This window comes from Monodelphis domestica, chromosome 2, assembly GCF_027887165.1.
Source record: "Monodelphis domestica isolate mMonDom1 chromosome 2, mMonDom1.pri, whole genome shotgun sequence".
Lineage (NCBI taxonomy): Eukaryota > Metazoa > Chordata > Mammalia > Didelphimorphia > Didelphidae > Monodelphis > Monodelphis domestica.
In genome coordinates this window covers 291,946,020-291,961,260 of record NC_077228.1, presented here as the reverse complement: position 1 = coordinate 291,961,260, position 15,241 = coordinate 291,946,020, and the positions used below count along the sequence as shown (strand labels likewise).

Sequence of the window (15,241 nt, the reverse complement as noted above, 5' to 3'; positions counted from 1 at the left end):
CAAGCTCAAATCCAAATGGTCAGTATCAATGGTGAATTAGCACATAAAATATTGTAGAAAATCTGCTTCATGCAATTCAATAATTTCAGCTGCTACATCAAAAAACAAACATATGAAGGTAAAGAAGCATGACAAGTGACTGATGCTACTTCTTGTTAATGATGATCTAACTTTAAAGTTCATATACCAACAAGTGCTACTCAATCTTTGAAAAGCCAGAAGATAAGAACCACATAAGAACCACAGTCTTAGTACTTCAAGTCATGTAGACATGACTAAACAATAATTACAACACAGCACTTATATAGTACTTTAAGGTTTGCAAAGTTTTAAAAGCATTAGCTCATTTTATTCTCACAACCATCCTGGAAGTAAGGTGTTATTATGACCTCCATTTTGTGCCTGAGGAAACTGAGTCATATAAAGGTTAAATGACTTGCCTGAGGTCATGTATATATTAAGTTTCTGCAGTTGGATTTGAACTTGAATATTCCTGATTCCAGATCCAGCATTCTATTCACTCCACCAGCTAGCTGTCCTTCTTGTTTCTGCTGGGCCACATGGGAACTTTGGGGACTGCTTCTATCCATACTTTGGTCCAACCCTGGGAAGTCTTGCATTTTGGTATGACATAGAAACCTTGAGGGCATACTTAGCTCTACCTCTAGTTTGTGATAACAGCAGAGAGAGGACCAAGGGAGAACTCTAGCCTTGCCTGACTGTCTTGCTAAAAACTCCAATGGAACCCTCGTGTCTAGCACAGTGCCTTTTATTTATTTATTTATTGAATTTTTTATTTAAGTAGATGATTTAGAATATTTTTCCATGGTTATAAGACTCATGTTCTTTCCCTCCCCTTACCCTACCCCCTTCCCGTATCTGATGTGTAATTCCACTGGGTTTAACATGTGTCATTGGTCAAGTCCTGTTTCCATATTAATGGGGTGATCTTTTAGAGTCTACTTTCCCAGTCATAGCCCCATCAACCCATATGATCAAGCAATTGTTTTTCTTCTGTGTTTCTACTCCCACAGTTCTTTCTCTGGATGTGGATAGCATTCTTTCTCATAAGTCCCTCAGAATTGTCCTGGATCATTGCACTGCTGCTAGTAGAGAAGTCCATTATATTTGATTGTGCCACAGTGTATCAGTCTCTGTGTATAATGTTTTCCTGGTTCTGCTCCTTTCACTCTGCATCAGTTCCTGGAGGTCATTCCAGTTCCCATGGAATTCCTCCAGTTTATTATTCCACAATAGTATTCCATCATCAGCATATACCACAATTTGTTCAGTCATTCCCCAACTGGAGGGCATCCCTTCATTTTCCAATTTTTTGCCACCACAAACAATGAGGCTATGAAAATTCTTGTACAAGTCTTGAGTGCTATGGCTGGATCAAAGGGCAGATAATCTTTTAGTACCCTTTGGGCATAGTTCCAAATTAGCACAGTGCCTTTTAGATAGTTAGTGCTCAATAAGTACTTGATAGATTAAAATGGTTTGAATCTCCAAGAAAAATGAAAATTCTAAGAGGAAAGGATAAGATCCTTTCAGTACTCCCATTGCTTAGCAGAGTGCCTTCTATGTAGTAGGTTTTTAATAAATACCTCTTATTGTTCACATTCTATTATTTCAGACCTTCATGTCCAAAAATTGGGAGATTTATTGGCAAAGATACTTGAGTGGTTTGCCATTTCCTTCTCCATCTCATTTTATAGATGAGAAAACTGAGGCCAACAGGCTTAAGTAACTTGTCCAGAGTCACATAGCTGTCTAAGACTGGATTTGAACTCAGACCTTTCTGACTGCAGGTCCAATATTTTGTCCACTATGCCTGAGATACCCAATAAATGTTTATTTAATGGAATTGAAATTAACTCTCTATGTTCACATGGGTGGAGAGTTTCATTTATAGAAGTCTCCAATGTGAATAACTTTAACATCATTGAGAAATTTATTCAGAAGGAATAAATATTGACTCCTGTTATTTATTTTAGGCAGAAAGTATTTATTTTATTATTATTTTTTTTTACTTTTAAACATTATTTTATTTGGTCATTATCAAACATTATTCATTGGAAACAAAGATCATTTTCTTTTCCTCCCCCCACCATTCCCACCACTCCTCCCATAGCCGATGCGTGATTCCACTGGGTTTCACATTGATCCGAACCCATTTCCATGTTGTTGGTATTTGCATTAGGGTGTTCATTTAGCGTCTCTCCTCAGTCATATCCCCTCAATCCCTGTAGTCAAGCAGTTGCCTTTCCTCAGTGTTTTTACTCCCACAGTTTGTCCTCTGCTTGTGGATAGTGTTTTTTCTCCTAGATCCCTGCAGATTGTTCAGAGACATTGCATTGACACTAATGGAGAAGTCCATTACATTCGATTGTACCACAGTGTATCAGTCTCTGTGTACAATGTTTTCCTGGTTCTGCTCCTTTCGCACTGCATCACTTCCTGGAGATTGTTCCGGTCTCCATGGAATTCCTCCACTTTATTATTCCTTTGAGCACAATAGTATTCCCTCACCAACATATACCACAATTTGTTCAGCCATTCCAGAATTGAAGGGCATCCCTTCATTTTCCAATTTTTTGCCACCACAAAAAGCGCAACTATGAATATTCTTGTACAAGTCTTTTTCTTCATTGTCTCTTTGGGGTACAAACACAACAGTGCTATGGCTGGATCAAAGGGAAGACAGTCCTTTATCACCCTTTGGGCATAGTTCTAAATTGCCTTCCAGAATAGCTGGATCAATTCACAACTCCACCAGCAATGAATTAATGTCCCAACTTTGCCACATCCCCTCCAACATTCATTACTTTCCTTTGCTGACATGTTAGCTAATCTGCTAGGTATGAGGTGATACTTCAGAGTTGTTTTGATTTGCATCTCTGATTATAAGAGATTTAGAACACTTTTTCATGTGCTTATTAATAGTTTTGATTTCTTTAACTGAAAACTGCCTATTCATGTCCCTAGCCCATTTATCAATTGGAGAATGGCTTGATTTTTTTGTACAATTGATTTAGCTCTTTATAAATTTGAGTAATTAAACCTTTGTCAGAGATTTTGTTATGAAGATTGCTTCCCAATTTGTTGCTTCCCTTCTGATTTTAGTTACATTGGTTTTGTTTGTACAAAAACTTTTTAATTTGATGTAGTCAAAATTATTTATTTTACATTTTGTGACTCTTTCTAAGTCTTGCTTGGTTTTAAAATCTTTCCCTTCCCAAAGGTCTGACATGTATACTGTTCTGTGTTCACCTAATTTACTTATAGTTTCCTTCTTTATGTTCAAGTCATTCACCCATTCTGAGTTTATCTTGGTGTAGGGTGTGAGGTGTTAATCCAAATCTAATCTCTCCCACACTGTCTTCCAATTTTCCCAGCAGTTTTTTATCAAATAGTGGATTTTTGTCCCAAAAGCTAGGGTCTTTGGGTTTGTCATAGACTGTCTTGCTGAGGTCATCTACCCCAAGTCTATTCCAGTGATCCTCCTTTCTGTCTCTTAGCCAGTACCAAATTGTTTTGAAGACCACTGCTTTATATAGTATGGTTTGAGATCTGGGACTGCAAGTCCTCCTTCCTTTGCAATTTTTTCATGATTTTCCTGGATATCCTTGATCCTTTGTTCTTCCAAATGAACTTTGTTATGCTTTTTTCTAATTCAGTAAAGAAGTTTTTTGGTAGTTCAATGGGTATGGCAATAAATAAGTAAATTAATTTGGGTAGAATTGTCATTTTTATTAGGTTAGCTCGTCCCACCCATGAGCAATCAATGTGTTTCCAATTGCTTAGATCTAATTTTAACTGTGTGGAGAGTGTTTTGTAGTTGTGTTCATATAGTTCCTGTGTTTGTCTCAGCAGATAGAGTCCTAAGTATTTTATATTGTCTAGGGTGATTTTAAATGATATTTCTCTTTCTAATTCTTGATGCTGAAATGGGCTAGAGATATATGGAAATGCTGATGTGGGTTTATTTCATATCCTGCAACTTTGAAAAAGTTGTTGATTATTTCGAGTAACTTTTTGGTTGATTCTTTAGGATTCTTTAAGTAAACCATCATATCATCTGCGAAGAGTAATAGCTTGGTCTCCTCATTGCCAATTTTAATACCTTCAATTTCTTTTTCTTCTCTAATTGCTACTGCTAGTGTTTCTAGTACAATGTTAAATAATAGAGGTGATAATGGGCATCCTTGTTTTACTCCTGATCTTATTGGGAAGGTTTCTAGTTTACCCCTTTGCAGATGATGTTTGCTGATAATATTAGATATATACTGTTTATTATTTTTAGGAAAGGCCCTTCTATTCCTATACTTCCTAGTGTTTTCAATAGGAGTGGGTGTTGTATTTTGTCAAAGGTCATTGCTCATATTTACCCCTTCTTTGCTCCCTGTATTTGTCTGTGCTCTTGCTCCTCTCATTTTTTTTTTGTTTCGGGGCTTTCTGTCAGTCTCCCCTCTTGGAGCTTTGTCAGATCTCTCAGTACAGTCTCTGGGGGAGGAATTTTGGCTTCCCTGTCCTCTGGAGGCTTTTGATTAAGTTCAGCTGCCTTGGACTCTATGTGCTCTAAGACCAAAAACTCCTGGAAAACTGGAGCCAAATGGAAGGTCTCAGCTGCCCAGGCTCTCTCCAGCTCTCTCCAGCTGCTTCCCTGCTGCCTGTGTTCCATGCTCTGAGCCTGGCACAGCCCTGTTCGCAAGGTACACCCTCTAGACCAGTGCCTTTGCCCCCAGATGCCTTGCACTCTAGGGGGAGGGGTCCTGGGACCTTCCTTCTGCCTTCCCCTTAGACCCGAGTCTTCTCGGATTCTGACTTTTTGGGGGCATACCTTTTGAATTAAGTCCAGCAGGAGGGTTCCCTGGCTCTGTCCTGTTGTTAAGTTTGAATTTCAGTCCCCTAGGAGCATTCAGTTTGTGATTGGGAAGGAAGGATTTTCAGAGGTCTGAACTTTTGCTGCTTTTAAGCCGCCATCTTAACTCTGACTCTCCTGACTCATGTTATTTTAAAGATAATTTTCTAATAATGAGAGAGCCAGAACCTCACTATGTCTTCTGTAGCTTGGTGAAGAGTGAAGAACACTCCTCTAAAACTTCAAGGGCAAGGTGGATCTAGAAAAGGATGCTTCCTTTCTTTTTCTATCCTGGGAAGTTTAAGGTTTCAGACCTCTCACAAAATCTGGATGAAGAGCTTTGGTTTTTTTGCCTTCCCATTACAGAGGGTATATTCCTATGTGCCTGCTTTCATGACCACTAATAAAAATCTTTTTCAGGAAAAAATATCATTACTTTACCAAAAAATGTTTCTAGTTTCTACTCTTCTTTAAATTTAATATTTTATTTTTCCCCAGCTACATGTAATATTTATTTTTAACATACATTTTCCAAAATGTTGGGATCCAGATTGTTTCCTTCCCCCTTCCTGGGATAGTAAGCAATTTGATCTGGGTTACACATGTATGTCATGCTAAATATAATTCCATATTAGTCATATAGTGAGAAAGTACTTTACTCTTTTCCATACTTTCCCTTTCTTTCTGCTGCAGAGGAGAACATCACCTGCCAAGATTCTAACATTGGCAATGGTAAGGCAGGGAAAATGATTCAGAAGTTGTGCCAGTTTTCAGACATTCCTAACAATTCTGGTCATGGAGTGGGAGGAACCATCACTTACATTTGTGAAGGCTCCACATGGAAAGTAAAGAAGAATGACTGTATTGCAGCTCCAATCAATAATCTGCTTGGCCTGACAAAGGTAATTCACAAAATTTTAACCTTGTGACTATACTTGAAGAAGTCTTGGCAAAAGTTCCCTGGAAAAAGCAGAATCTTCCTGGCTCATCCTTCTTTTTGTTTAATTTCTCTGATAATTTGTTTTAACATCACCTGTGATTCCAAATATATTCCTCCCCTCCTGCTCTCCAGAGTCATACACTGTAATAAGGAATGAAGAAGAGAGAGAGAGAGGCAAACAGACAGAAAGGGAGACATTGAGCAAAGCTAACCAACAGATCAGTCGATTCTAATAGTGTATATATTGTTCTGTGTTGTATCCCACCCCTTCCAAGAAGGGAGGTGCATTTTTTCATCTCTTTTTGTAATTAATCTTCATAATTACAATTACAAAGCATCTTTTTGGTCTTGCTGATTTTTCTGTTCCCATTGTGGTAGTCATGACATTTTATTTTCTTGGTTCTTCTTACTTCTTGGTACTTGTTACTTAACTTTGCATCAATTTTCATCAATCTTCTCCTCCTCCTTCTTCTCCTCCTCCTCCTTTTTCTCCTCCTCGTCCTCCTTCTCCTTTTCCGCCTCCTCCTTCTCCTCCTCCTTTGTCTTCCTCTTCTTTTTCTTCTTCCTCTTTCTATTCTTCCTCTTTCTTGTCCTTTTTTGAAAAAAAAATTATAGATGTGCTCTGAATCTACAACTTCTTTCAGTTTAGGAGAGAAATATAGGAATATAGGAATCTTCTCAGAATTCATTTATGTAGACTAGCTTAAAGCAATTTTAATAAAATTACTCCTAGGCAGATGTCTGTATGAATTTTTATAGTGAAAAGAATGCTTGTTTTTGGAAGCTGAGAGATCCATGGGCTAGAATCTGACCTTTGTTATATATTAGCTATGTGATCACTAGAAAGTAACTTAACCTTTCTGAACCATAGTTTCTTCATCTGTAAAATGGGGATAATATTAATATAGTAGCACTTCTCAAGGCCATTCATGAGGATGAAAAGAGATTATATATGTAAAGTGCTTTACATCATGGAAGCATTGTATGAACATTATACATGTTATATGGTTCGATGGCAAATTAGATAGAGGGATGGATTTGAGATATTTTGTGAAGGAATACGATTTGTTAACTAACTGGTGACTTTTCTCTCTTAGGCTTTGCTTATGAGCCCTGAGCAAGAAGAGAAGCTACTGACATACCTTCAGGATCTGTCCAGTAGTACTGAGAAGGTGGAAAATGAGATTAAATCATCACCTGGAAACCTAAAGGCCATTATTACCATCTTGGAATTGCTGTCAACAGTCCCAACCCAAGTAACTTCAGATATGATGAAAGTAAGTTATACTTAAAAACTTTAAGATTGTTTGGATTTCCTGTCCTCAATCTACATGATATGCTTGCTCCTATAGATTAGGAAGCAGTGTAGTACAGAAAAGTAAACTCAGAAGTTCTGGGTTCAAATCCTGATTTTGCTGCTTATACCTGTGAGATCTTGGGAAAGTCATTTCTATTCCATGCACCTCAAAAAGAAGGGAGTTGAAACAGATGACATATGATAATCTTTTCCAGCTCCCCACTTAAGATTCTATGACTAACTCAATATCTTTTTTTCCCCTTTTTAAACCTGTTACAAGTTCATTTCTGAAATGAAATGCCAGGGCATTTTCTTGGCTGATTGGTTATTACCAAGGTCATGTTTCATGTAACATCGGTCAAATTCTATGCATGTGATTCCAGTTGCTGCTCTAGCTTCCCGAGTCTTTTGGACTTTGACTAATTGTTGCAAATTCAGTTTGGCACTTGCCCATCTCTATATCAGAAAACAGTGAGAACATAACCACTTTCCAGAGATGTGATCCTTATTGAATGAAAAACTTCTACAAGGTAATTTAATTCACCAAAAATTTGTTAAGCAATTACTACATGTCAGATGCCATATGGATGGATACAAGACAAATAAAAATTTGCCACTCCCAAGGAACTTCCTTTCTACTGGAGAACACAACATATAAACACAACAGTAAATACAAGATAATTTGAGACTAGAGAAAGTACTAACATTTTGGAAGGGTTTTCCATAGGAGGGGAATACCAGGGCTAATCCTTGAAGGAAGCTAAAGATTCTAAGATAATAATAGAGAATTTATATCATTTTTTTAAGGTTTGCAAAGCACTCTATTGTTAACGCATTTGATTCTCACAACGACCCTGTGTAAGAAATAAATATATATCTCTGGATCATCATTCTGAGTTGAAGATCTAAACTTTAACTGTGGTAAATTAAATCTGGATGTCTCACCATGCCCAGCCTGTGGCAAAGAGACCCCCTTTAGATGTTCAACAGTGTGTTTTGTCAGCTTTTGACAGTTAATTAGCCTAAGTCATTAACAAATCAGGAGGTACATAGTATGTTAAGAAACATACTATAGCATTTGGTAACGAGACTTTGGAACATTTGATACGAAGTCATAAGTTCCAGTACAAGGTTAAGATAATAAAATTTAATGAATCCTCCAGAACTATCATACTATTTCTTCTAACCTTATAGTTGCTACAATTTTCTAATACACCAAACTATGTCCTTTCTAATACTGTGGTTAATATTTTATATATAGTTAGTGTAATAAGTGAGTCTAACTCTTTCTAAAAAATCATAGTTGCAGTGATCTACCTGAAGGATTATATGTGATCATTTGATTTATGATTAATAATATAAAATCAATAAAAATTTTTTCTTTTCATCTGTGTGGCAATAATAATAATAATAGTAACTAACAAATATTATATATTTACATAATATATAAATAAATGTATTATTAAAATGAGAAATATATAAAATAATAAATATAATTAAATTATATATAAATTAAGAAAACAATTATATAAATATAGTATTTACTTCATGCTAAGCACTGTGCTAAATGCTTTGCTATTATTATCACATTTCATCCTCACAATTGCTTTTAGAGTGTAATAAATTGTAACTTCTCACTGTATTTTGATGGTACTTTAGTGGAGTTCAAAAGGGAGTTTGTAGATGAGTTAGTTGGTTCCTACTGTCTTTTCACCTCCCCTGAGTGAGGCTGCTGAGAGGTGCTGCACAGGCAATAAGGGCTTCCCTGATGTGAAAGGTGATGAAGAGTTGAAGGGAGGTCTCTCTACTTGGAGAGCCCTGAAGGTAACCCCAGATTCCGTGGCATGGAGAAGATCTGGAGGCAACCCCCTGTGACCTTGCCTCAGATGGGGAGGGTTTTGATTGCTCCCTGTTAAAGTTGGTTTCAGATACCCTTTCAAAGTTTCCCAAACTAAATCACTTGGTAGAAAATCTGACAGTGAAAAAAAAAGGTTTAATGACTTGAATACAAGCAGGTAGGGGAGATGGAAAGAGGAACTTGGTGACCCTAATTTATTTCCTAACCAGAATCTTTTGTTCAGGTAGCTGTATAGCCAGCCAAAGTTTCACTGTCCTGAATCCAACTAAATTTTCCCTAACTATCTATTATATATTTAGCCTAAGAAATGACAGAACAGGTGCAAGAGGGCTGCAAGGGGGGAGCCGGGCTCTCCTTGACAGTGAGTCCATGACTCCCTTGCTTGGAGGGGTCTGATCCTCTTTTGTGATGTTCTTTGAGGTATTAGACTGGTATTATCCTTAGACAGAAGGAACTTTGAACAGTTAACAGCTAAGTCTCCTTATGGCTCTTGGTGAGGTCCTCAGCAAGGAAATCACGTCTTGCTAGGTTGAGGTCCCAGTTAAAAAGGCCAAGAATTCCAGGGGGATCTCTCCCAGGTCTCTCCTCTCCCAGGGTGCCTTGTTTTCCAACCAACTTTGTTGTCACTCAAACTCTTCTTACAAGATTCCGTCTTTCCCTTTTGCACCCTTTCTTACAAGAGTCAATCATTAATAATAACTAATATTATTAATACCAGTAATAATATTAATAACTCTGGAAGGTAAATTCTATTATTATCCCTTTTATAACTAGCCCAAGGGCACACAGGTAGTAATATCATGAGGCAAGATTTGAACTCCCATCTTCAACGTCTTTCCACAGATTGTCTCACCATGTCTGGGTGCCTCCTTGCCTCAACTCTGTTTCATAGGAGGAAGTTAGGTGGCACTGTGGATAGAGGATTGAGTTTGGGAGTCAGGAAGACAATCTGTGGAAAGATGCTGAAGGTTCTTCACTTGTAGTGAATGACTCAGGCTTTGCAAAGACCAAGTGTTATATTTGGACATCACAGCAAAAAGGGCAAAGCCCATGAGCAGGGAAGCAAGTTCCATCACTAATTTATTAGGTGAGAAGAATGATCTGTTTTTCTTATTTCCCTTATAATAGAGGGAAAGAGAGACTTAACAGAAATAAGAGGGAAGGAAAGGAAGAGTTATTAAAGAATTTGCCAGACTGCCCTGCAGCTCATAGTGATATATTTTAGCTCTAATCTTCTGATTCTACATGATTTCTTCTACCTCTATTTTCTTCTCCCCTAACAGTGATGCAAATAATTTCTAGGTTCTTATCACAGTGTCTGTGGACCCTTGAAAAATTTGTGGATAGATTTCAAAGTATTTATGAACTCGGAATGGGAAAAAATTAAAATCTTTGTTTTAATAATAACTGTTTCCTAGGAAATCCCATAAATTATATTTTGCATTTAAAATCATTTTGCAAGAGGTCAAGAGGCTTCTCCATGACTGCCAAAGAGGTCCGTGATAGGCAAAAAAAAAAGTCATGAACTCCTCTACTAGAGTAATATTCTATTTTTCATTGTGTTTTCATTTGAGTTGAATTTAAGAAGTATTTGTTTAGTACCTACTATATTCCAGGAACTGTGCTGAGCATTGAAGATATAGTCAAAAATTAAATGATGCCTGTCCTCAAGGAGCTTGTACTCTACTGTATTGTCTTGATTGTTTTAAACCCTTTCCTTCTGTCTTAGAATTGATACTAAGGCAGAATAGCAGTAAGTGTTAAGGCGAGTGTGGTTAAGTGACTTACCCAGGGTCACACAGTTCAGAAGTATCTAAAACCATATTTGAACCCATGACTTCCCATTTCCAGACCTGCTTTCTATCCACTGAGCTACCTAGCTGCCCCTACTGTGTTGTTTTGTTCATACTCCATGTGCTGTTTCTCTTACAGCATGTCCTCTCTACAGTCAATGTCATTCTTGGAAAACCTATACTGAATACCTGGCAAATTCTGCATCAGCAACAAGCCAATGAGAGCTCTCGGTTATTGGATTCCATAGAGAGATTCTCCAGAGTGCTGCACGAGGGAATCAGTGCCATTCCTTCCATCACCCAGGTCAATGTGCAAATGAGGGGTCTCGTGACTACTGCTGGTCAAGTGACAGACTATGACCAGCACTTTGTCTTTCCCAATTCCAATCTCTGGGGTCATGTAATCATTGACAGGCATCAGATAGAAAGCCTGCAGCCAAATTCATCCATAGTCACACTGGCGTACCCAACACTCAAAGCTATCCTGCCTCAGGGTACTCTGGACAAGAACATAGTGAATGGCTTGGTGATGACAACCACAGTGAGCCAGGGTGTGACAAAGCCATTCAGGATTTCAATGAAGTTTAAGAAGAATGACCTGTCATTGGTGGCACCTCAATGTGTCTTCTGGAACTTTCACATCTCCAACCACACAGGGGGATGGGACAATACTGGGTGCTTTGTTGACCAAGTGAAAGAGGAGAGTGTCCTCTGCACCTGCAATCATTTAACCTCATTTTCCATCCTTATGTCTCCTGACTCTCCGGACTCCAACTCCCTTGTACAAATATTGCTGGATATCATTTCTTATATTGGCCTCGGCTTCTCCATCTTGAGTCTAGCAGCCTGTCTGATTATTGAAGCTTTTGTCTGGAAGTCGGTGACCAAAAACCGGACCTCTTACATGCGCCATGTTTGCATAGTGAACATCGCAGCCTCCCTTCTGATCGCTGACTCCTGGTTCATTGTATCTGCTGTCATTCATGACCAACGCTACCTACTCAGTGAAACAGCTTGTGTGGCTTCGACCTTCTTCATTCACTTCTTTTACCTCAGTGTCTTCTTCTGGATGTTGACCCTGGGTCTCATGCTTTTCTACCGCTTGGTCTTTATCCTACATGACACAAGCAAATCCATACAGAAGGCAATTGCCTTCTCCTTGGGCTATGGCTGCCCACTCGTCATCTCAATCATTACAGTGGGGGTCACCCAGCCAAGGAATGTGTACATGAGGAAAAATGCCTGCTGGCTCAACTGGGATGACACCAAGGCTCTCCTGGCTTTCGTGATTCCTGCACTGATCATTGTGGTGATAAATGTGACCATCACTTTTGTGGTCATCACGAAAATCCTGAGACCCTCTATTGGGGATAAGCCAAGCATCCAAGAAAAGAATAGTCTGTTTCAGATAACCAAGAGCATCGGTGTCCTCACTCCCCTCCTAGGACTCACCTGGGGGTTTGGACTGGCCACTGTGTTCCAGGAAAGCAGTGCTGTGTTCCATATTGTATTTACTCTATTGAATGCCTTCCAAGTAAGTAAGGTGGGGAATAAGAAGGGTTGGACCATTTATTCCTCTTGTTGCTTATTAGTTTATTATAATCATTATAATTATTATTTATAATATAGACAATATATTATATAATTATAATTATAATTCTTAATAATGACCAATGTTATGTAGTACTTTAAAGTTGACACCATTATATATATACATTCTTACTTGACCCTCACAACAATCCTTTTGAGTAAAGATAATTATTATCTCCCCTTCACAAATGAGAAAACTCCCAAGGGTTACACTCCCAAGTAATGGGAGTGTAAGTGTAGTCATCATCTGGGAATATAATAACTTGTAATTACTAGTAAGCTAGTCAGTGGCCAAGACCTAATTCAAACACAAGTCCTCCTTACTCCATGCCATTTGGATGCATTATTGACCAAACTCAAAGCAGGAATTAAAACTGGGAAGGAGTGTAATTCAGGGGAACCGTTTAGCCCAACCTCCAGAAACCCCAAAACTCAGAGAGCAAAGAAGAACTTATTTTAAGAGTGTAGATTCATGCTTAATAGCTTCTTATTAATATTAGGGAGGAAGAAAATCCTTTCTTTTATCAAGGGGCCTCTCCTACCAATGTGTTTACAAATATTATCTGAATCAATTTCTTGATAAAAACAAACATTTAGACACATATAGACATATATAATCTACACATATGAGCTCATATGCAGATATATCTTACTGTTATGTTTACAAAGCATTTTACATATCTTTTCTCATTTGAACCTCTAAACAACTCTGTCAAATAGGCCCTATAGATATTATTAACAATAATAACTAAAATCATTATTTTATTATATATCATATAAAACAATAACTAAAAAACTAGCACTTTAAGGTTTATGGTACCTTATATGCATATTCATTCACTTGGGTTTTTTTAAACTCTTACTTTCTGTCTTAGTAACTACTCCCAGACAGAAGCGTGAGGTCTAGGCAAACAGGATTAAGTGACTTGCCCAGGGTTATTCAGTTAGAAGAGGTTTGAGGCTAGATTTGAACCCAAATGCTCCTGACTCCAGGTCTGGCACTATATCCACTGAGCTTCCTAGCTGTCCATAGAATTTTGTTGTTGTTATTCAGTCATTTCAGGCACATCTGACTCTTCATAACCCCATTTGGAGTTTTTCTGGCAGAAATAGTGGAGTGGTTTTCCATTTCATTCTTCAGCTCATTTTCTAGATGATAAAACTGAGGCAAAGAGGGTTAAGTGACTTGCCCAGGGTCACTCAGTTGGATTTGAAGTAAGGTCTTTGAGACTCTAGGCTCCATTTTCTAATCACTGAGCTACCTAGCTGCCCCTTTTAAAACTATTATTTTAAATATTATATTACTACTATTTGGTTTTACTATTATTTACTATACTGATATTATTATTTTATTTTATTATATTATTAGTTTTTACTATTCTCTCACTTTATCTTCACTACTATTCTGTGAGGTAAGTATTATAGGAATTGCTATCACCATAAAAGTCTGAAAGCATAAGTGGCTAGTCCAAGGTCACATAGTTTAAAAAAAAATCAGTGGCAAGATTTGAACCCAGGCCTCCCTGACTCTGAGCATACTATCTAGGATATCACACTGCATTATTTGATCTATTTCTGACACATATTAGCTTAGTGACATTATGCAAGTCAGTCACTTAACTTTTCTGTCCTTCAATTGCTTCATCCATAAAATGCAGACAATAATGCCTGTAGCATTATCTCACTAGGGTTCTGAGTATTTTAAGCTTTAGAGAATAAATAAGGTAATATATGTATGATGTGTGTGTATACATACACACACATAAAAGGACTTAAGTAGATTAAAGAAACCTTTGTGTCTAAGCAATTCTCACTAATTAGACAAATGCCTCAGGCTCACATTAAGATCTTTTAAGTGATAAAGGAATTGGATGATTTAACAAATGGGTATCTATGGGGTGCAGTGGGCAGAGGGCCAGGCCTGGAGTGAGGAAGACTCATCTTCCTGAGTTTAAATCAGGCTTTAGACACTTCCTAGCTGTGTGACCTTGGACAAGTCACTTAACCCTGTATGCCTCAGTTTCCTCACCTGTAAAATGGGAAATGGAAAAATAAATGATTGACCACTACTAGTACCATTGCTAAGAAACCTCCAAATGGGGTCATGAAGAGTCATACACAACTGAAAATAATTGAATAACAACAGCAAACTGACCAGAACACAGTTCACCAGAGGGATTAAGGTTGATATGATGGAGGTAAAGAGCTGAAGAAATCCTTATTTAGTTGAATTCACCATTTTTGTAAAAAAATATTCTTATTATTTATTGGTGTCATCCTTCTTTAGGGAAGCTCAGGTGTTTGAGTCCTCCCACAGGGTTGTTGATCATCACGAAGATTTGGAAAAGTCATGAATTACATGATTTCCTCTCTAACAGGCAATGTGATATGGTGCGCAGGAATTTGGAACCTGAGGACCCCAGTTAAAATTCTGATTCTACCATTTACTCCTTTTGTGACTTCAGACTGGTCACTTAATTTCTAGGCCTTAGTTTTCTCGTCTATAAAATGAGAAGGTTTGATTTGATCACCTTTGAGGCTTCTTCTAGTTCTAACTTTTCAATCTTAGAAATAAGGACTGCATTTGAAATTTCATTGGTATAGGGTCGTTGTCGTTGAGTTCTTTTCCAGTCATGTCCAACTCTTCATGATCCCATTTGGAATTTTCTTGGCAAATTCTTGGCACAAAAAAAAATCTTCTCCAGTTTATTTTACAGTTGAAGAAACTAAGGCAGACAGTGGTTTATCCAGGGTCACTTAGCTAGTAAGTGCCTGAGACCAGATTTGAACTCAGAAGAATGAGTTCTCCTGACTCCTGGTTTGGTGCTTTGTCCACTATGCCACCTAGCTGCCCATTTTCTAGTATAACCTGTTTTAAACAAGAATAGATAAAAAGGTG

The 15,241-nt window shown here is 37.8% G+C and overlaps 1 protein-coding gene across 7 annotated transcripts in view; it reads left to right on the top strand.

Annotated features, from left to right (window-relative positions):
• The window catches only part of ADGRF5 (adhesion G protein-coupled receptor F5), a 159,242-nt gene that overhangs the window by 131,227 nt on the left and 12,774 nt on the right, over positions 1 to 15,241 (top strand). For all 7 annotated transcript variants that reach the window (XM_007484034.3, XM_056818364.1, XM_007484032.3 and 4 more), the window contains 3 exons: positions 5,558 to 5,766; positions 6,902 to 7,081; positions 10,892 to 12,286. In XM_007484034.3, the coding sequence (XP_007484096.1) occupies positions 5,558 to 5,766; positions 6,902 to 7,081; positions 10,892 to 12,286 (1,784 nt within the window). The remainder of the gene's footprint in view (positions 1 to 5,557; positions 5,767 to 6,901; positions 7,082 to 10,891; positions 12,287 to 15,241) is intronic.